This window comes from Calliopsis andreniformis, chromosome 8 (genome assembly GCF_051401765.1).
Source record: "Calliopsis andreniformis isolate RMS-2024a chromosome 8, iyCalAndr_principal, whole genome shotgun sequence".
NCBI classification, from domain to species: Eukaryota; Metazoa; Arthropoda; class Insecta; order Hymenoptera; family Andrenidae; genus Calliopsis; species Calliopsis andreniformis.
The window spans coordinates 8704804-8727104 of NC_135069.1; the positions used below are offsets into that span (position 1 = coordinate 8704804).

The window sequence follows — 22301 nt, forward strand, 5'->3', positions numbered from 1 at the left end:
ATTTGTGTTCCTAGTTCGAAAGGAACATCTCATCAAAGGAATCCAAATATGAAGGTCGAAATCGTTTGAGCATGGGAATAATGGTAATTTGCTTTATGAAGAATTGTGAAGAGGGTATAATTTATATCAGGGATACAACCATTAATGATTCTCTTCAATATTAGGGTACTTTTAACTATGTTAAAGTTAATTTAAAAAGGGAAGACATTAATTAATTAATTACGAAGGAAATAATTATCGAAGAGTGAACTATGGGAATAATATTATTCCTATGTTAATAAGCTATGGGAATGTTCATTATCTCCTATACATTTAGTTACATGTTCATTCTCCTCTGATTTCTTGTATCATTTACTATCTGTGAGATGTAACATACATTTAAACACACTTGTATTTTATGGTCGATAGTGACATAGTAACAATTTTTCTGTGTGTCTGTGTTCTGTATACACATGTGTATTTGGGTATGCCTGGTAATCGACTGTGAACCACGTACAATAGAAAGAATTTTAAAAAATTATTAATAAATTAACAAATACAGCAAAATGTGTTATTATAATAATAAACCAAAGTATATAATACAGTCTATTCAATAAAATTCAAATAAGTCTCCAAGAATGCTTAAAACTCAGCAACCTCCCACTAACAAAGTCTTTCTCATCCATTGGTTACAATTCCATCAAATTTCAATCCACAAAGGCGTATCTGCTGCAACAGAATTCTTGTACCAAGAAACTAAGGAAATTAATGAAATATTCTCAAGCCTCGTTTCAAGCCAGTTGGCTCATCTAGAAAGAACCTGCATCCAACCGATGCGCGCAGAGCAGGGATACAAGGCAAAGCATGCCGAAGCTGCATTTGCTCATAGCTCACGATTATTAATCACGTTGACGTGCATTCCTAAAAGAGAGTAAGCAGCAGTACATCCGTTAGATTCGCCCAGACCCTACGCCAGGGCTTGTTTACACTTTGGCGGAGAGTTAAGAGCTTCTGCCAGGCGCTGGTGTGCGGAGTAATCGACTTTCCTGACCCAGAAAGTCAAAAGGGCTTCGTTTACTTGCGTCTCTCTCTTCCTCCCCAACGATCCCCTACGTCCCTCTCTCTCACGCCCCTTTCGATTCTTATTCCCTTTCAGCTGTCCTTCTCCAACCTCATCCCCTGCTTTTGTCATTCTCTTTTTCCTCTCCTCCAGCGACTCTTGGCTATCCATCTGTCTGTCTTCCTCACGTTTCTTCTTTCTGGCCCTGTCTGTTTCACTCGCCCCTCCACAGCCAGGCCAGCGATCCGAACCACCCCCGTTTTCATTCTGGAGTGTCTCTTTCTCCGTTCGAGCTGGAGGAGAGTCGCGTCTGGATTCGCCGTAGATACGGTCGTATAGTTAAAATCGGGCACTGACCGAAAACTTCAATATTCCGGCTCTTTCACCGACGAGAGGACGATAGGCGAGCCAAGAGATATCGACAGTTTCTCGTGGAGGCGAAGACGAAGTCGGGAGCAAAGAAACTGGGGATCAGGGATGCGCCTCGGGTGGGGGGGCGGGCTAAGAGGGGCCTCGAAAAACGCTTTCTGTGGTGCAACACGGGCATCTGGATCGGGAATCGAGATGCTGCATTCGAAAACCATCCTGGAACGTCTAAGTTCTCGGGTAAACAGCTGAGACCTTGATCCTCGACGCAACGAGATATTCTAAGGGCGCTGGCGTACTCTGGGGTACCGAGGTTTTAAAGAGTAATCGAGATCTTCCATTGTTCGCGATGAAATGTTTGGATGGGTGATGTGAAAGAGATTCTGGGGAATCTCGTGTTGCCTTGGAAGAGTAGACACGTTGTTGCATATATTTTTGTTATTGTAAGATAAATGCTTAAGGCTCTCTGTTATTCCTGATGCAGCTTTGTGAATAGAAAGCTTGAAGAGCCTGAGAAATTCTATTACTTTGGTTAAGAAATGGATAGTAGGTAATGGGGTCCATTCTCGCTATCATTGTGCTTCTTTTGTTTGATATCTGCTTAAGACACCCTTGTTTTTTGGCATACTTGGAGCTTATCATAGTGAAATGTATTCGCGCATGAAAAAGTGAAAGATGCAAATTGGTACTGTAAATATGACTTTATACTACAGAACTTCAAAGACGTCGTACTTCCTCTCAAGTCTGCAGTGTATTACCCTCTTCAGATGAGGCCTTTGCTTATCCTCTGAGCAAAAGGTATTGCCAATGCTTGCGATTGAAGGATTTAGAATTTTATTTCAGCGAAAAAGTATGATAATCGAGTCCCCGAGGTCTTCGATGGAACTAAGAGACTCTAAAGTTATTTTTTCGTTTTTGTTTTCTTATAGTCGTTTTAGACATACAGTTATAATACTGAACTTTCCTCTTTATAGAGAACAAACACGTGAGATTTCAAATTGCTTTTATTTTAATTGTAATCGAGTCTGAATTTCCATCTGGGAGATCTGTTTCAATTTCAGTGTCAACTATTGCAACGAATTTTAGTCGATCAAAAAGTGCTGACCAATTTTTATTTTTTATATTGTGTATGGATATCGATGACAGCTTATTTCCATTTCATTTGAATAGAAAAACTTGATTAATCCACCAACATTTTCCCATCGTAACAGTTTTAATAATAACAAATTGATGTTCACGTATGAAATCCAATGAAATTTTCCTATCAGTCAAATGAAAATATTACACTCCTGTATATAATTCACTAAAAAGCTAATTCCATTTATTTTAATAAAAGTATAAAGTTTCAAATTGACTCCACTAGAACACTTTCAGTATTAACACATTCACAGTTCTACATATTGTTCAGAACAATTCAAAGAAAGGTATTTAATGATATATTCACGAAACTTTTTACCAATTTTATAATAAAAAATTTGATGATCTTGTCAGTAACGACTTACTTCTATCACCTACTTCTTTTTTAATTAACACTTCTAATAATTAGGCAAAGTGTGCCTTTCTTTTCCAAATACGACAGAATTTCTGGTTTTAATTATCAATATTTTATTTACTATTATTTTATTTACTATTAAACTTTGAAATCACTTACTAATTCTTGTTAATACTAATATTAAAATAATCTTAGTTTCATTTAATTTAGAAATTGATTCCAAACTTTCTGCCAGTAGTGTAGATTGCAGTGTCCCTTTAAATCGACAATTATTCAAAAATAATGAATTATTCTACAGCTTCGCCTATTATTCAAGCAAAGAGTAATAAACAAACTTCTAAAATCCTATCAATATATTTAGGTGTTTCTTCCGAATTAAAAGGTGCCTAATTGTAAGAGCCAGTCACTCCTTTATTCGTGGGGAGTCAACTCGAGCTGCTAGTGTTTCCTTGAAATTCAAATCGCACCTGCTGCCGTGAGAAAGTAATAAAGGAGCGCTTTCATCATCGCCCTAGACGTCTGTGCCCAGCAAAGAGCACTTAATACCACCACTAAGTCTCGCTGTCAGCGTGTCTTCTTCGCTCACCACTGACAGCTCCTATGTTTTCTTCCGACTTTTATAAAACTACTGGCCCTTTCCAGCGCTCCTTTTTCTTCTTCACCATCTCCTCGCGTTGGCCACACTGCTCCCTTTTTCCGTCCCCTCATTCCTCTTCCTCGCATTCCTTCGTCACTTTTCGCCGCGAGCCTTGTATCCTCTTCGCCAAAAGCAAAAATAAATGCTCTTCTATTTTTCTCATGTACCTTCTCTTTTGTGAATTTTCCTTCTCCATGATTACTCCACTCACTCCCCTTTTCTGTCCTCAGTGTTTTTCCATTTTCTGGCATGTTTTTCCATGGCGTGCTTCCACTCTTCTGCATCGATACATGAACTCTTCTTGCGTACTTTGCTTTCCTCCGTGATTCTTCTGTTTCTGATTCGATGAGGACTATGAACCTCTTTGCGACAGCTAATGGCCGTGGAAGTTAGAAGGATGGTTTACTCGGTCTTAACTTTATTTGCCCCGATGGTCTGGTCTGGACGTAATTTTGCGTTTTAATTTGTTAGCGGTGTTTGATGACACACTGATGGTCTAGACGAAAGCAATTATTCAAGTTAATGCTGCTTCAAATTACTCTATCTCCAGTCTCTGGATGACCCTCTATTTCACTCAGTAATCGTAAAAAGAAGAATGCAAATCTGAAAGCATCTCACTGATTTTTAGGATAATTGGATAAACCTTACGCAGGTAGTTGACCCACTAGTTAATTACTTAGTAGAGATATCGATTCTTTTACTAACAAAATATATTTAAATTGAAGAAATTGGAAGGACTTTTTTTCATAGACAATTTACAAATTGTCGTAAGTTTAAATTAATGATATTCACTAACCAAGAAAAGCTTACATAGCAGATATGTCTAAGTCAATGGACTCGATACTTGATCATTATCCAGTAGTCAATCCTTTCAACAAATAATGATTTTAAAGGACTTATGTGTGCATTTATTCATTGCATGATATTATGAGGAATCTAAATTTATTTTGTGATCAGTTTGAGAACGTCCAAGTAACTCTATCTTACCATTTATTGAAGTTATCGTCTACTGGGTACTGATCGAGTATCAAATCAACTGTCTTACATTCTTGCATATATTGCCATTAAATACTGGACCTACTCAACCAGACTAAATTATTTTCTAAAATTATAAATTAGGCTACGAGTTAAAATAGAAGCTAATTTTAAAACTCGACGATGAGCAGTAAGCCTGTATAATTGAATTATTGGTATTTCTAGCGTTCAATTTGCTCTTGAAATCCCTTTCTTAACAATCAACCTTCATTGACACCTACATAGCAGTTCTCAGGCGTTTAATTGTAATCCTTTGAAGTTCTCAGTGGATACCAACGCGAAGCGTCGCTAGGGATTTACAGTTCCGTCTTTTCTGTAAGAGAGGACAAAGTCACTTGGTTACGATGGCCAAGGGTATCAGAGTCAAGAGACCAAAGCTTAAATCGAGTTTGCCCTCGCTATCGAATTTCCCCGGAAGTGCACTCCCTCGGTGGGCAGCTTGCGATCGAAAGACTTATTGAGACAATATCGCTTTACCTTGTCGATTCATAGGATGCACCACCCACATTTATGTGAAACTAACAATGGAAACGCCGTTAAAATTAATGACCAAAGGGAACTTCAATGATGAAGGACACTTATGAGACGCAGAGTTATAGATAACTCGTGAATTTGTTCACCAGTTATCAGGCTACTCATTTATTACAATTAATTTAGATTATTAATTTCAGGAAATAAAGTCGACAGAGTTTCTCCGATTCTACTCTGGAAATTCCACTTCTAATGAAAATTTAACTCTACTTTACTATAATACCATAACAAAATATACTGCTTAGTCGTATGTGGTGTATAATGTTTGCAAAATGAATTTCTCACAACTCTGCAGTAGTGTTTAAATATTCAATTCTAGATGCAGTCATTGTAGGGATTTTTTGACAAAGAATGACTCCACTAACAGGGTTGTTTAAAAAATATGGTAATGCAAAAGTTAAATATGAAAATTGGAGAGAGAAATAGAGCAGGGCAATTATGAGAATTCATTTTTATATTCAAGTACGTTTTTGATAATATAAATTTAGTATTATATTTAATTTCCTTATGAATATGAAAGTTTGATTCTGAAAATACAGTACAAATTGTACAGAAATTTGTGACCAAGAAGAATTACGTAAATTACATTTAAAATTTTTATAAGCCTATAATAATAGTAGTCAATGAAAGTTAATATGTATATGTAAATTATTTTTGGCTATGCTTAACTAGGTGTGAATGTCCATAGGAAACTCACTCAAACTTGGCAACATACATAATTTAGTTTGAACTACTTGATTTTAATTAACTCTCTAACAATTAGAAGTTAGCTCGTTAATCGATCGTCGGACTTACCTTAGGTCTTTACAGAGTTGATATCCATGGCGAAGTGTTCAGAGTTCCATCGGTGTTTTCGAGAAGAAACAGAATCAGATTCCTGTAGCTACCATGGATTCAACAGAAAGCTTCTATACCAACCACAGATTCGCTTCTTTGAAGCTGAAATAGGAAATAATTTTACATTTCCACTTATTTAATTGAGACAAATTAGATCTAGATATAAGCTTACCCATTCATAGGCTATTCCTAACTTTGCATGCAATTCGTTTGAAAAATTTGCTTCTAAACGCGAACGCTATGGCCCTCTAGCGGTGAGACTTGTGAACTAAACCGCTGCATTTGAAATACTTTGCGAAATAGACAGATTTATTTATATATTCTTTTGCAGCCTGATAGCTCCAGGATATTAGAAAGATTCTACAGATTAATATTCAATAATACTGAATAACCATATTTTACATTTATTAATGTAGAGATTTTTTAAACTTTACGAAGTTGAGTAGTCTAGGTAATAGACAAATTTGTCTACATGCATAGCTATTTCTGATACGAGGATTTAGAATTATTATAAAATTACTATAATATGTTATACAATAAATATGAACAATAAGAATTGCTTACTTATTGGTAGAAAGGCATTTTAAAAATCTCCTTCCTTCGATACAGTTGTGCTGCTGCCATCTATCGGTGGCAACTGTAAGTTAAACTAGCGTATTCGACAAATATTAAATTTTAAATTTAGAATTTAAGATTCTACAATGATTACAAAGATATTATACGTAATATTTGCTTTAAATATTGTTTGTCTAATACTAAATATTCCTTGTTTAAACTTTTAATGACAGGGAAAAGGAAAGTGGTGAAAATATGTTCATGAATATAAAGAAGTATATATAGCAGTTTCGACTTTTAATGAATCTTAGAATGTTTTACAAAAAGAGGTCATAAACTTTATTAAACGTAGAAAAATGAGATTCAGCCCTCTTCTCCTTCTAAAGAATTTCAAACTGACCTCTATTAATGATACATATAAATTTTTGCAGCGATTCAGTGTTCAGAAATGTGGAAATTTTTAAAATGACTTTATAGCAATAAATGAATAATATCGTTATTAAAAGTGGTACATAATTGATTAAAAAAGTATTATAAATAAATAAAATATAAAGAAAATTTAGAAGCAATAGTGACAATAATTTTTACTCTCATTAGATATGAATTATGCATAATTGAGATATGTCCAGAGTACTAACGTGTTGAAAACCAATTATTCATTCTGGGAACTCTTGTATTTCTTTCGTCGTGATTAATACATGTTGCATTTATAACACTATCTTCATGACTCTTAATGCTCTTTTAATACATGCATAATTTTGCATTAGCATCCAACCAGTCTTTGCAATCTTGTAGTCCAGGTTTTTTAATCTTTTTCCATCTCTATAACTTGAGAAGTATTAACGCGAGTTCAAGCTAAAGGTACATATTTATCAACTATTATCTACATTATGTGCATACATTTGAATTTGTTTTGCGATGTTAACTCTTCTTCAAAAGGTAGACTTATTTGCACGAGTGTTATTAACTCATGCATGGCCTTGATGTTGCTACTTTTCATTTACACTGTGACAAATAAATTTAGGAGAATCATTAAACGATTTTTGTATTTTTAATGACGCTTAATAAAGAAACATAATACAAATAATTTATGAAAAAGAACAGGCACATGATTCATTTTGCAACGAGTAAATCTTTGTTTTCTAGACAGTTTCGAAAAAAGTTTGACAAATGCATGAACTTCGTCTGCTTGTAATACATTGACACTTTCCTGTTTGCGAATGACTGACAAGTAAAATATTTGCTAGTTGCAACTGAATTGTTTGCACGACCAAATGGATTTGCAGGAGCGTTAAAAACATAGTTGCTTTCAGGAAACTATATCAAAATATTGACATCAGAATTCGTGTCGATACATCATCAACCATGAAAATTTTCAGCACTGTTTCCTGAAAATATTACTCCGATTTGCAACAGATTCTTTACCATTATTTTAATAAATAATGGAATACAAATATTAGCTTGCCCCAGCAAAAGAACAATACCAAAACAGTTTCTTGCAAACTTCTTGTCAAAAACTAATTGCACGACTCAGATAGCACACAGCGTCTTGAAGACATTTATTTTATGTCCATTTTATGCCTGAACGTCTTACGACATCATTTGGACGTCTTAAGAACATCTGACAGCGTACATCTTAAAAACTTCCGGAACTTAGGTCCATAAAACGTTTTAAAGACACATTACACGGATGACTTAAAGACTTACACTTTTAATTTTTTAAAGACGTCTTATGTCTTTTGTCTTTCAACGTTTCAAAGACGCCTTTTAGACATTTTTAGGATTTTACTGGATGTCTTTAAGAAGTTTTAAAAATTTCTCTATACTACATCTGAATAACTTTAAAAAAAAAACTCAAAAAGAGCGCCACTACGTAGTTCATAAACTTCTTATGAATGTTTTTTAAAACATTCTAAAAACACACTAATATATAATTTTGGACACTTCAAAGACACATTTGGACATTTTAAAGATCTTACTACATATTTTTAAAACGTTTTCCAAGCTTCTCGGTACTATACGCGAATAACTTTTTCAAAAAAGAAATTCAAAAAAGGCGCCACTAAAACTACACAATCCTCGAAGCTCCACCCACACAAGAACCACACTCACCACTCGCTCAAAATCACCAAAAAATGCCCGCCACTAAATCAAAACAATCAACAAGCCCACGAATCCCTCAAACTCCAAACCCTAAAAAATCTAATTCAATCCAAATGAAATCGATAATTTCCATCCCCCATCGAACAAGCGCAGCTACCGAAGCTGGCCGCCAGGTGGCGCAGCGATCGCCCCAAGCTACCCAACGCACAATCCCCCAGCTAGACAACCATAGATAACGCGCAATTACTCGAAAACCCGCGGAAGTGTCTGAAGCTCCCTCGCCAGGCCTCCAGAGTTTTGGATTAATCGAAAGCACGGGACGACGAGGCGTGAACGGAACAGGTAGGACGGATACGCGTGAGCGGTGCACGCGCGTGAGTAGGGATAGCGTGGCGCGTGGGGCTGCGCCGACTTACGAATGTCACTTGTCAGTCTGCCGCGAGCGCTCCTCTGGCGTGGATCGTGCGTCGTGCGATTTCCCTCAGTGTTTTTTCGTTCTCGAGTCGCGAGTGGGTGACAGGCGCGAAATAAACATTAATGTCATCGTCGAGGGGCGTTTCGGAGGACGCGACGCCGCGTCACGCGGTGTTTCATTCACGACGCCCGATTCGTTCTAATCGAAGCTCGAACAGCGGCGTCTGATCTCGCGCTCCCGCCTTTTCCTTCCGCCTCGCCGCGAATACTGTGTGCACGTCGTCACGTTTGTGCTTGTGTGAGAAAATCGTGCTCGAAACGCCTGTGCCCTTGGTTTCTTGTGCCCTTGGATTATCGCGAAGCGGTGCCAGCGGGGGTGACAGCAAGTGAGTCGATTACATTCTATTCTTTCTCTGCTCGCTGGGTCAGCGAAGATGACATGCACGCTCGAGTGATATTTGGTACGTGGAGAACGTACTGTGAGTCACGGGTCGGTTCATGTGTGCTCGGAATATTGCCAGTTGTTTTTGCGCGGGCATCGAGCTTGGGTTTCGATTCTTATGCTCGAGAGATACAGTGGGATATTCCAATATTGTGGTGAATATTGGAGCAAGCGAGGAACTGATTTGTGAGATTCTGAGTGTCGTGTCAATACTTTCGCGACAGGTTCTATGCAGTCATATACAACGTCAGTCATTAGTAGAATACACATTTTTGTTAAAATTACTATGAAAAAGTACATATAAAACAGTATATAATATTTGACAATATTAGCGCGAGTTAGAAAGTCGAACTTTTCATGACAGAGAAATCACACTTTAAAGTTATTTACACACATCCTAGCCACATTATTTATGAATCATACAAAGCTCTATAATAAGTAGTCATAAATAAAAACTCGAATTTCGAGTCAAATTAAATCTCTCGAATCAATTCTCAACAGAACACATCGCGAAAGTATTGACAGCTATGCTCTTCCTTTTGAACTATGCCCGCGAAATTCAAATGACAATATACCGCGCCGTCACGTGACCCCATCACGTGACTAATCTCAGTCAAGTTTAGACAGGCCAAGCGTTTCTCACGAAGCGTCGTGTTGAGTGGCAGAACCTAATTGTAAGTAGATTAACGTTTACTTATTCATTTAATTATTGAATTTTATTATGAAACGAGTTCGAATACTAAACAATAGAAAGGTTAGAATGTAAATTTGTAAGCAGGTGAGGTGTGTTTCGAAAAAACATGCGTCTTGTTCTCGTGGCCAAATTTGTGGTTAGATCGCGGCACGCGAGGGCGTCAGCGTGAAACGTTCGGCCTGTATATATTCCACGACAATGATTTTGCGTCGCGTGCAATGACCGTGGGGCGTGTGACAAACCGCGTTTCAAATCGTGTTTCAAATCGTGTTTCAAATCGCGTTTCGAGCCTTCTCGTGCTCCGTGGCGGTACTTCGCGTTTGAATCTGCCGCACTTCGAATTCTGCTCATTGATCAGTGACGCGACGCTGCAATAGTGGACAGAAGTTTAGAGCAGCTAGTTTTGTGATAGATTATCACAGTTTAAATATATGTATTAAGTAGCTAGCAGTTTTGCCACGGAATATACATAAACGCTACTTAATTTGCATATGTGCTCGAAAAGACAGGTTCGTTCGTTCTAGATGGAATTGTCAATATGCTCGATTGTGTTTGCTGTTAACGGTTCATGACAGACATGTTTGGTTGAATAAACGCGGGATTTGTGTGTATTTACAGAGGACCAGAATTTTAGTGGTTACTTCGACCGCGTGATTTTCACGATTTCGAATCGACGTTATGCAAATTGGCTCGACGCTTTCAATGTACGCGCCGACGGAATTGCTTTAATGAAATTTCCATTCGGAACCGAAGATTATACGACGATTTTACGTGTGGAATCGCTTCTCTTGGACTCTGATGAGAACCGTGGCGGATTTATTAGGTACGCATAATATTATTTCTTTGATTTAATTGCAATTTGTGGAATCTCATTTTATGTGGTATTGAGCTGGTTGAGAATTTTTCATGTTTTCTGGTGCATCCAGTATGAAATTTTGAACGCTGTGGATCGATTATTCTGCAATTTTAATGCTACAGAGTTTATGTTTTATTTAACGAGGCATGACACAAATATCGTCGCGGTTTCAGTTGAACAAAATAATTGAATATTCCTGTTTCGATAATAATATATTGCAACAATCTGTGTAATTATGTTTTGTTGCAGAGTATTATCTTTTTGAATATTGTGTCATGTTCTCAATTATTTTTTCTTTTGTAAATGCGATTCACTTTTAAATTGTCGAATAATTTAATGGCTTTTTGTACAGTAAAGTTAAGCGAGATTTTCATGAAAATTAATGCAGAATAATCGATAATAATTTAATGCTTTTAAATGCAATTTTTTAGGACAGAAGTACAATTTTTCACGGTTAACATTACATATAAATTGACCAAATTTAATGCAAAGCAAAATTCAAATTCAAACACAATATAGCAAGTACATTAAGTAATCTGATATTTAATTTTCCACAATTTTCACTATTTCAATTCATATTTATGATAGATACAGTTTTTCAATCGAGTTTATGAGAGTAGTTCAAATTCAAATAATAATATATTTAAATGCTTTGCTTTAACTCTTTGAAGCATGGAAGTTTAGAAAATAAAAAGGTCTATGTTACACAGAAGTTTCATTCTTATAACATTTAACAAAGTAAGTTTATTTTTATTTATTAGCCAATTATTATTGTGCTTCGAGTAATTTGAATTTTTCAAGGTGGTATGAAAAATATTCCACTATGCATATTTAGGCATTGTAATTATCAGAGAATAATTAGAATGCCTCAACTAACTTTAATTTTTCAAGGTGGTATAAAATGTATCCCATTATGCATATTTAAGTATTTTAATGATGAGAGAAGCATTAGAGTACTTGAAGTAATTTTAATTTTTCAATTTGGTATAAACAATATCTCACCATGCATATTTAAGTATTAAAAAAGTGGGATACTCAACTTCACCATGCTTCAAGGAATTAAATAATACTTCTGTCACAAAAATTTTATTTCTCAGCCATACTTAATACCAAACAAAATTCAAATTCATGTGGGCTGAACTTTTCTTCCCACGCAACGCGCTCGATCATTATCGAGGCCTTCGCAGCTTCGAAACGCGCGAATCCGTTTTCGTTTACCATCTATAAATCACACGAAGAAACGTAGGCTGTCGTTAGTCCCACGGTCACATCGCGCCTCTCGTAATTCGATATATATGTAGTCGAGGCTCCAAGTATCGAGGCGATCTTTGAGACAGTTTTGCGCGGTGAATTTGAAAAAGCGAAAAAAAGAGAGAAACTCTCGTTTACGAGGGATGCGAATGTTCGAGCGTTTCTCGATGCCAACGATTATCACGACGCTGCAATTACTTCAATTACAGTGTCTTCACGCTGATTCGAGCACACAATGGATTTTTCTCTGATGGCTATTGTTTCGAATTGCTCTTGCGTGGAACGACATAAGATATTTGCAATTAATAATCCTTGTTTTTCTGTTGTTGCAAAGCTTCAGTTTTTTTTGCACTCTTCCTGGACATTGTCATGTTTTTAAATCGCTTTTGGAAAAGTTAGTTCATTGGACGAACTGTAAGTGGAGTTATTTTGGCGATTAAAGCAGATTATCCATAAAATATTGCAATTTCGCAGACGCAGAAGTATTGATCTCCTACATTCTTAAAATTAAAATAAATTGTTCTTTCTCAAATCTATTTTGTGAACGTTATCAGAGTATACAAAGATACTCCCCTAATTTCTGCTAGCAAGGTAACTACGAAATGTGCACCAAGTTTCTTCGTTCGATTTTGATTTTGAGAAAACAAGGCAGAGGCTTATTCTTTTGAGACTTTTTACTTTGTGGAAGTGTTTCGTTTGTTGCCTCTAGTATTGCCAGATACCTGGACAAAATGTCTTCCAGTTTCATCATAGAATACTACAGAAATCCCATGAAAAGTCCCCTGGACAGCATCAGAAGCAATTCATGAGACACAATTAGTACAAAAATCAGGGTACTCCAAACCCTGCAATCAAATATCGCGCGATTCTCCCACTCCTCCACTCTAGACGTCACTGGAAGACATTTGATCCCTGTATATGGCAACTCTGGTCCTACTCATCCAAACAAAAGAGGAAATCGAACAAAAAGCTCGATGCACACCTAGCAGAGTTCCCTCAGAAGTAAATGCTTACCCCAGCGTCGAAATATCAATCACTGTGCCTAAAGGCGCCCCCCATCGAGTCGCTTTACTTTCAAGTTCACCGTTCCCGGAGCAATCTGCTCGAAGCAATCTGCTCTCGAGATCGTCTCTTGGAGCAGCACGACGCCGAGCCTCGACCCAAGATTTTTCTAACCCAGTTTCCTTGGCAAGCGCGGCACGGTCGCTCGCGGGAAGGCTCGTATCAATACGAGCTCGGCGGCGCGCTCGCACACCTGTTGTTCGAGTTTCACGCGAACCGGCTCGCGCCTCGAATTGCACGCTCGCACGCCACCGCTTGGGCGGCTGCTTTCGCGACAACGATGCACGAAATTGTGCCGTGCACACCTATGCCAGCCTCGGCGTTGCGTACGTATGCAGTCGTGCCTCTGGAAGCCTCCTTGGCACTCCTGTCGCGCGGACGAAGCAGAGACGGAATCGCCATGGCGACCTAAATGCGAGCGGACGAGAACGACCGTGACGAGACGCGCGATTCGATTGGCCGACACGGGGCGGTCGTTAATGCGGGAATTAGCGAGATTTTCGAACAATTAGAGCCAATTCGGGGGATCGCGAGGACGAGGAATACTGATTTCGAGATGCGCTGTGGATGGGGGTTGTGGTATTGTTGGGAATCGGGGTGATGGAGAGGTGAGCGCTGTGAGTGGTACCTGAGTGATAGGAGACTGAATCGATGAATATTCTAAAAGGAAATATTTGTGAAATATGGCAGACAACTTTTTTACTGAAGTATGTGTTAGGTCATCCTGTAGTAAGACTGCTCCCTATTTTGTATTTTAATTCAGAAGACTGAGCGTTGTCTGTTGGAGTCTGGTAGACTCCACGTTATATATTTTTGTTATTATCTACTATCATTTGGGGAGCAATGCACCTGGACGATATTTTGGCACAAGATTTCGTTGCTATCATATGTTTTTTTTTGTTTTCCCATTTACAGACCATGGAGACAGACATATGATTGCAACGAGATGGTGTGTCAAAATATCGCTCGTGTGCATTGAGTCTTAACATGAGAACTTTTATAATGAAAGTTAGGAATATTTGGCTTACCTCGCTCTCACATTCCAATTCACACCATATTGGTTTGGAAAATATTGAATATCTGTTGGTTTTAATCATAGCCTCTATATCTTAAAGTTGGGTATCCGTAGTTGTGGTTGAGAATCTCTCGAGGAAAAACCTCATAAATTATCTGAGAGGTAGCAAATAGTAGTAGAATATAATATTCCATAGAGGTATGACTACAAACAGCAGTATACATTAATTTCTTTACAAATAAAATGTTTTTTAGGAGTATTATTTATGGGATGACCTAATATAATATGATATCGACTGCCTGTAGAAGGAAAGAAATAACAGGAAGGAAAAAACGGAGCTCTGTTATAATTAAAAAAGTTTCTTTATGGCTCTCAATGAACAAAATTGTTTCCTCTTAGACATACTATGCAAAGAATCTAGCATTGATTTATTTTTAAGCCCTGCTCCAGAATGTTGAATGAAGCCAAGGCAAACTAATTGTACGATATTACACTTTGGTACTACTTCTCTCCTCTCCTAAGTGTGATTATTAACAGTATCAATGATGAAACCATCGTTCAAACAGTGGAATACTCGAAAAAATGACAAAGCCAATATTTAAATATCTTCGTTTGTGCGTTAACACTTATATAATTGCAAGTCGTGAAACGATCAAGTGCAATTATTCCATTCGATAGTCGAGAAGTCGATGTGCTTAATTAAAGAGCTCCAGAATTCTTTATTACTGCAACGGTACTTGCAGTTCATTAAAATGTAAAATTACCTCGTCGTTAAACACGTTGAAAAAGTCAAGTTACTTCAGTCTTCGATCGTTATCAATTAAAGCGTGAAGTTTTCCTGGAATCAATGAACTGACAATTACGGAAGGGAGAAAGCAAAGTACACTTTTACGCGAGCTCTTGTGTTCAAAAAGAATAAATGTGCGGTCGTTCGTCGTCCCTCGAAATTCGAATCACGCAATCAATTTTACAAGTTCCGTCTCTTCTTCTGTTGTATAAGAATAACATAACATATATGTATATATAATGTGTTTTATGCAAATATTGTGGAAGAGTTTTAAAATTTTCTATTGAAATGAAAAATACTATTTTAGGGAAAAGTACATGAATTCTAAATATTGAAAAATCTGTTTTTACAGATATAAATCTGTAAGGTAATTTTAATAGAGAGTTTTGTTGTTTTTAATTTTATAAAAAATAACGTGCTACTTGTTGCACATGTTAAAATTACAGTCCACTTTTTTGGAGAAACGATAACGAGCTTCAGACAGTAATAATGTTATCGTTGTACTTATTTGATAAGAGTCATTTAATTAATTTGATTAATTTGCTTCAAATTAGATTTGCAATTATTTAAATGTAGAAAACAAAGAACGTACTTTTCTCTAAATTCATTGAAATTTTGATGAAGATATTTACACGAAAAGGTACTACGATTTGTTATATTTACAATTTATATTGAAAATATCCTGCAACTTGGTTATTTAAATTCTTTTTTCAGTGATTTGTGTATATTTACTTACAATTAGTTATGCTTGCCAAGGAACACTGTTTTTGTATGATTATAAAAATGTCAAAATATTTTTTACAAGTGTATATTATTGTTGTATATTATTCTGATATATTATGGTATTGATATAAAAAAGGTGAAGCAGAATGATAAATCAAATTGACATACAGAATAACGAGAGTCTACAAAGTCAATAAAAAATTGTTCACTTTGCTTCAACCTTGCCTCATTTTCTTGAACCTCAGTGCGAATATCGATAAATGGACGTGTTATTCAAGGTACTATATTTTAAATTCAAATTACCATTATTAATTTAATAATATGTGTGCAATATTATGAACCTACGAACGAATCAAAAGGAGTCACAACAAAAAAGGTATATTCTATCAAAGAATCAATCATAGAATTTAAAAATTATTTTTATTCAAAACTACCATGCTTCATTATATTAGTAATCATCTCCAATTTCATTCAAATAACGTGCTTCATTATGCCAATAATCATCTCCAATTTCATTCAAACAACGCCCAGGTCTGATACACTTTGCCTTTAGCAGAGCCAGAGCTCAGAGAACGTATCTACGATCTGTGAAACAGATGTCCACCGATACGTTCTATTGTACGCTCCCACTCTCTTATTCTAAATGCTACGACGCACGAACATCCGCGCGCGTCCGGATATCCGTGCACGGAAAGCGTAATTAATAATTTCGGTGAGGCCTTCCGTATGGTGGTCCAAGCCCACCCTGCGCCTTTTTTACGCCCCTTGCAGTCTGTTGTTTCGAACAATGCGCTCGGTTCGGCGCCAAGGTGTCTTTCTATTCACCTGGGGACGAGTATTGTACGTAACTTACGCCCATTCACGTGGTACGTGGGGTTGAAAATTAGATAACCCACTCTGCGATGCACAGCTGCATGAACCTCTTTGGAAACTGGTTTCTCACAGTGGGCCGCGCGCTAGATTAGAATTAAATTTGTACAACCTTTCCTAGGGAGTGTGAAAGGAGGTCAGTTTCGTTTTAATTCAACCCTAATGTGTGTCGACGATGCCTATGCAAATCGACGTCGAACTTTTCGGTAGCTTCGACTGTGGGTCCATGGTGTATTTTTTATTTTTATCCTGGTTTCTTCTGTTTTGTATTTAGGAAGCTTAAGGGATTGAGAAATATTCAGTAACTTTTAAATCATTTTTACTGTTTACACGTAATTCGGTTCCTATTTGGTTCACTGCCTTAATAACGTTTTCAAGTTTTTTAATCTGAGTGGCTGCTGCACAGTGAGTCACGAAAGTATTTGAACTTTGAACGGTGGTAGTTAAGTTTTAAACAGTGAAATTGCATTGCAGGCTTGGAAGTTTTATTTGGTGCGGGGTACAGAGAAATTGTTGAGAAAAAAGTTGCCTTAGGGGAACAGTTTAAAAGAATCTTGCGTGTTCGACAATAATAGTGAAACTGTTGATAGGCATCTGTAGGAATATATGAAGGCTATGAAAGGTGCTTTAAGGAATCAAAGGAGGTTTTATAACTTTGGCAAATAGATACTTATGAAAATATTAGAATAGAATCTTTTGGGGGAAAGTTCACAGCTCTAAAATTCAGCGAAAAAAATACAGCTCGCAAAATTGTCTGAAATATTTTCCAAAAGAGTGTTACCTGTATAAACTTGAATGGGAATCAAATAAATATAGGTAAACACAAAACTAGTATTTGCGATCACCACTGCTATTGCTTTTATTTCCGCGTTATTCGTGCATAACGTGACAGACGTGCAGTCGAATTTACCTGGACGCGGCGAACGTCGATGGCAACTTGGCGAACGGGGAACTGGTCAGTAAAAAGGGGGCTAAAAATTAGTTAGACCGCCCTCCCGATGCCCCGCTCGAATGCCCACGAGTCCGGTCTGCACGCTGGATCGATAGCGAAAGCACGGAACCGTACGTGAAACTGTTCAAAAGTTTTCCTGTCGCGTTTGATACACGAAAACTTTTTTCCTTTTTTATCAGAGCTTTTATCTGATGCCTTACTCTTATCTTTTTTCTATTTGGCTCGTTGGGAACAGTTGTGATATTAACTTCAATCGTTAGCATCAAATTTTTATCTGAAAAAGTGGGACAGAAGTACCTAATGAAACATGTGTCCAAATATTTAATATTCAAATTTCTGTGAAAACGAAATGATGTAAGTATTGACTATTGTTAGTGAGAAGTAGTTGCTGTGTTTTTTCTTGCTTTTCTGTTCTGGTTAGATTTTTTATTGAAACGTTAGTTTCTTATTAATCTTTTGGAGCAGAGTAAAATGTCGAAGTTCTGTAAAAAATGTGCACTTTTTGTATCTTAAATTTTTTCTGTTTGCGATGAGAAATTTAAGGCAGTATATTTATACTGTGAAACGCTAAATATTTTCAACCTCTTGTTCTGTCGGAGTCTCTCTTGACCAACACTGTTCTGCACTTAACGACCTGCCCGAGTTTCTCTAGCACTCAGTGAGAGGGTTAAAACTAGTTTACTCCTTAATCTCTATTGCATTGTCCACAGTATTTTTTACTCTAATATAGCTATCCATTATAGTCATAAAGTAGCTTATGTTTTCATTCGAATGACAAAAGAATTAATGAACTTCAATACTTAAAAAAGTTTGAGACCTTTTTCAAACTGAAGTATATTCATTAAGCTTCGAATTCCAACACTCGAAACCTTCTCTAAATAATTCAAATTAATATAAAAATCGATTAAATGTCCCTCATTTTCTGATTAACCTTGTTTTACTCTAAATTCGCCAGCAGAATAAATTAACTGAAATAGGATACACCACAACTGTAACTTCTGTCTAATAGACAGTGAGTAACTCGAAAGTCCCTAGTAATTTTTGTGACAGATTAGGAGCGATAATAAGGTTTCACGATCGTATTCTCTATCAGTGCCTTACAGTGTTACCTGGAATTACCAAGGTTCCCTGCCAGCAGGCGCTGCGTTTCATATTTACTCTTGATTCGTATCAATTCTTTCGTAGCAATCGTTATATCGCATCTTACACGCGTGTTATGTAACAGAATTCTCTGATTAGCTGGTGCGTCGAGATTAGACCGTCCCTTGGGTGCATAGGACTCTAATTTGCTGTTGCTTAGTTGTATATTGCTTGGAAACTGAAGAGACCTAGATATTCGAGTGACCAAATTTAATATTCGTCTATGTTAATATAATATTCGTTTGTAGATATATCAAACATTGTATTATGCTTGCCAACGTTACTAATTTTTTTGCATGGGTTTGCAGACGACATACGAAGTAGCTCATGATAGCATTTGATAGGCACCTTTGGTATTGAGTTTTAGTCTAACTTTGAACAAATTATTTCGAAGTAATGGAGTTTCTATTAATCTTGAATTAGAGATTTAATTTGTAATAAAATTTACCTTGAATTGCTTTCATGGACTAGTGAGTAACTGTTGTTGAAACTATATGCATACTCGCTGGTAGAGCTCGCAAAGAACAAAGTGTCTTAATCAGCACACAGCGGACACTGTACCGTAGAGTGACAAATGTCTCGAGAATTCAGAACGTTAACTACTAATACGTGACCTCGAAATGGATGCAGTGTTATGAATTAATGTCGTTTATATGTTCAATGATAACGCCTTAGTGCTGGTTACGATGTTACTGGACTTCATTGTTTCATAATGGCTTTTACTATTTCATTCAATTTTATAAGAACTGTGGATATGTCAGTAATAAAGTGATATGATACATTTATTGATATAAAGTAGTAGCTAAATATTCAAGATTTTGCTAAAGAAAGAATATTAAAAATTGTTGAAAGTATTCAGTAGATAGTGAAATAGCTAACTTTGAGGATTTAAGAATATGTGCTTGAACACTTAGAAAATATTATAAGTGTCAAGGAGGTAGTAAAAGCTTTGCAAATGAAATTCAATTACGTCAGTAGAATGGTTAATTCGTGAATAACTAATAATTTACATTTTGTGTTTTTATCAGACAGAGGCATTTTTATCTGTGAGTTTAGAATCGTTAAGGAATATTTATCACTTCAAAAACACTTTTTTCTATATTTATTGTCTAAGTTTAAATAGTCATTCCAAACATAAAATGAACTGCTGGTAATTAGATAGAGAATAAAAGTAAATTAAATAGAAAATAAAGTATCAAAGGCTTCATTGAGTTAGTTTAAATGCAGCTACAATATATCTTCATTCATATCATCGTTAGACAAGGAGGGGTCACATAAATGCAGTATTCCGCGCAGTTCATAGAAGACGACCTTAATAATCGAGGTTGTCTATGAATATCTCGTACATACGCGTGAAAGATCAAGGCCAAATTCATTGCTGATGGGACAGGGTGGTCATTAAGTCCGAGATCCTTTTTAAATGATCGTCATACTGTGTTACATTTGCCTATAATGTTTTGATTTATGCAATACACATTCACTTTGAAGTGCTGTACTTTCTTCCATGCTTTCTGTCTTTGTTGCTTCTTGATTTTTAGTTGATAATAAAATTTTGCTCTATTTTTAGTAACATATTTCGATACTACATCTTCCATATTTTTGAAACTTACAAATAATAACTGCTTGGTTGAGCCTACATTCGCAAGACGTTTAACTCCAGTTTTTATCGCGACGGTTGTAAAACTCGTTCAGCGACTTCCCTCGATTCTTTCAATTGTGTATCATAGCTTAAAATACCTGGGAAAATGGTTACCTCTGACGTTGGTTTAGAGAATTTGTTAGCTGCGATGAAACGCCTTGGATGTTCGTTAGGTACCATTCAGCTTTAATTTAACGAGCTTTTGTACCACTGTGAAATTCAAATTCAAATTCAAATTCAAATTCAAATTCAAATTTAAATTCAAACTTGACTGTAAATTGGAACACTTCTAATTGTAAGGTACTACAGAAACCGTTTTGAATTTGTGTTTGCTAATAGAAAACGTTTTTTTAATAACGGTAGTGATGTATTTATAGAATGTTTAACCTGAAAAGGAATTGAAAGTAAATGTTCTGTATTCCTGCTGGAATTTTAGCTTTTCCTTTTTTTAAATTAGAGGTTGCATTTCCGTTACACTTGCGTTAATTTTTTTATCAGGTATGCTATGAGAATCCTGGCAATGTGATTATAGTTGGCTCTGAATAACAGATATTATCTCACAGTCAGTATAAATAGTTGTGTAACTTGCATGTATGTATACTGCAATTTGAAATATTTGGCGTATTGTATTATTAATTTTCTAACTCTTAAGGTAATCAGTAAATGCAGAATAAATCAATCAACCTCCTGGGTGCATTTTACTCCAATACAAACCTCCCCAATTAAATTCGTTACTTTATCAACACATGTACCTATGCCTAATTCTAAAGATACATTCGTATTTTCCTTTCAATAACCATTACTTGTGCGTAAGTTCTATTTCCACACTTGCATTGAATTAAAAATAAAAACGTTTATTCAGACGTCAACTGGTTACATTACCAACACAATCATTTTATTTTTTACACCTAGTGTCTCTTTATAACAACCTGCTATCATAGAGTTACTTTTCCATACAATCGTAATGGTCAAAGTGTTAAAAACTTGAATTACACGAACGAGACATGTCGAAAAGCAACCACAAAGCACTCTAAAATTCCAATAAACTTTTAATGCAATACTGCACTGTTCCCTCCACTATAACAGCACGTAGCATGCCGTAAAACATGGCTATAAAGAATTGTCGTTGTAAAGTTCCAAAGAAAATTCAACGCTATCATTTTTCCCTGCTGTAAACTCGATCCTTCGCTTGCTACTCCGTTTTCAGAAAGTTCCATCTGCCTCTGGTACCTGCATGCCTCGTTTCCTACCTGCGTACGAATACTCGTGCGTGTGTCGATTAGTTTCCACGTGGATGAGGCCCACGTGCGTGTTCATGACGTATTCGTAGAGTTTCGTGTCGTTACGACTGCGATAGCACAGCACATTACTACGACCCACATAACGTACAACAGTTACGCAATACGCTAATACGCGCATTGTGCACGATAAAATGAAAAATAGTCGTGGAAATGCGCGCACTATTAACTGTTTCCGTTCTGTCTGGTAATCTGCGAGACGGCGCGCGTCGAAATGTAAAGAAACGTCGGACTTGCTCCGCAAGTGTAGCTGACAGGCTAGGATTAAGGTAGCAGGATTAAATGAGCAGGGAGGCTGACAAACTGCGCAGATATATCTGTGGTTGCAAGGCAGAATGTTCTACATCACATCTTTTAAAAATTCGAGTTGAGGCTTTAATTGAGAACCCTGAATATAGAAGTAATATTCTCAGAAAGAATTTTTTTTACTTAAAAATAAAGATTCAAGAAGCTTTAAGTTCAGAAGGCACTATTGAAGTCGAAAACTTTAAACAACAGAATCTTTAAAACAAGAACATGTGACTTAGGTCGTTTTGTTTTACAACCATAGATCTGAGCCCTCC

At 36.5% G+C, this 22301-nt stretch overlaps 2 protein-coding genes across 3 annotated transcripts in view; both read left to right on the forward strand.

The window, feature by feature from the left end:
* Positions 1-22301, forward strand: part of LOC143182683 (uncharacterized) — a 506678-nt gene that overhangs the window by 44929 nt on the left and 439448 nt on the right. The gene's annotated exons all lie outside the window — the stretch shown is intronic.
* LOC143182684 (uncharacterized) overlaps positions 9057-22301 on the forward strand; it is a 108677-nt gene continuing 95432 nt past the window's right edge. The window contains exons 1-2 of the mRNA XM_076383873.1: positions 9057-9395; positions 10764-10968. Coding sequence (XP_076239988.1) covers positions 10944-10968 — 25 coding nt within the window. The 5' untranslated portion in view covers positions 9057-9395; positions 10764-10943. The remainder of the gene's footprint in view (positions 9396-10763; positions 10969-22301) is intronic.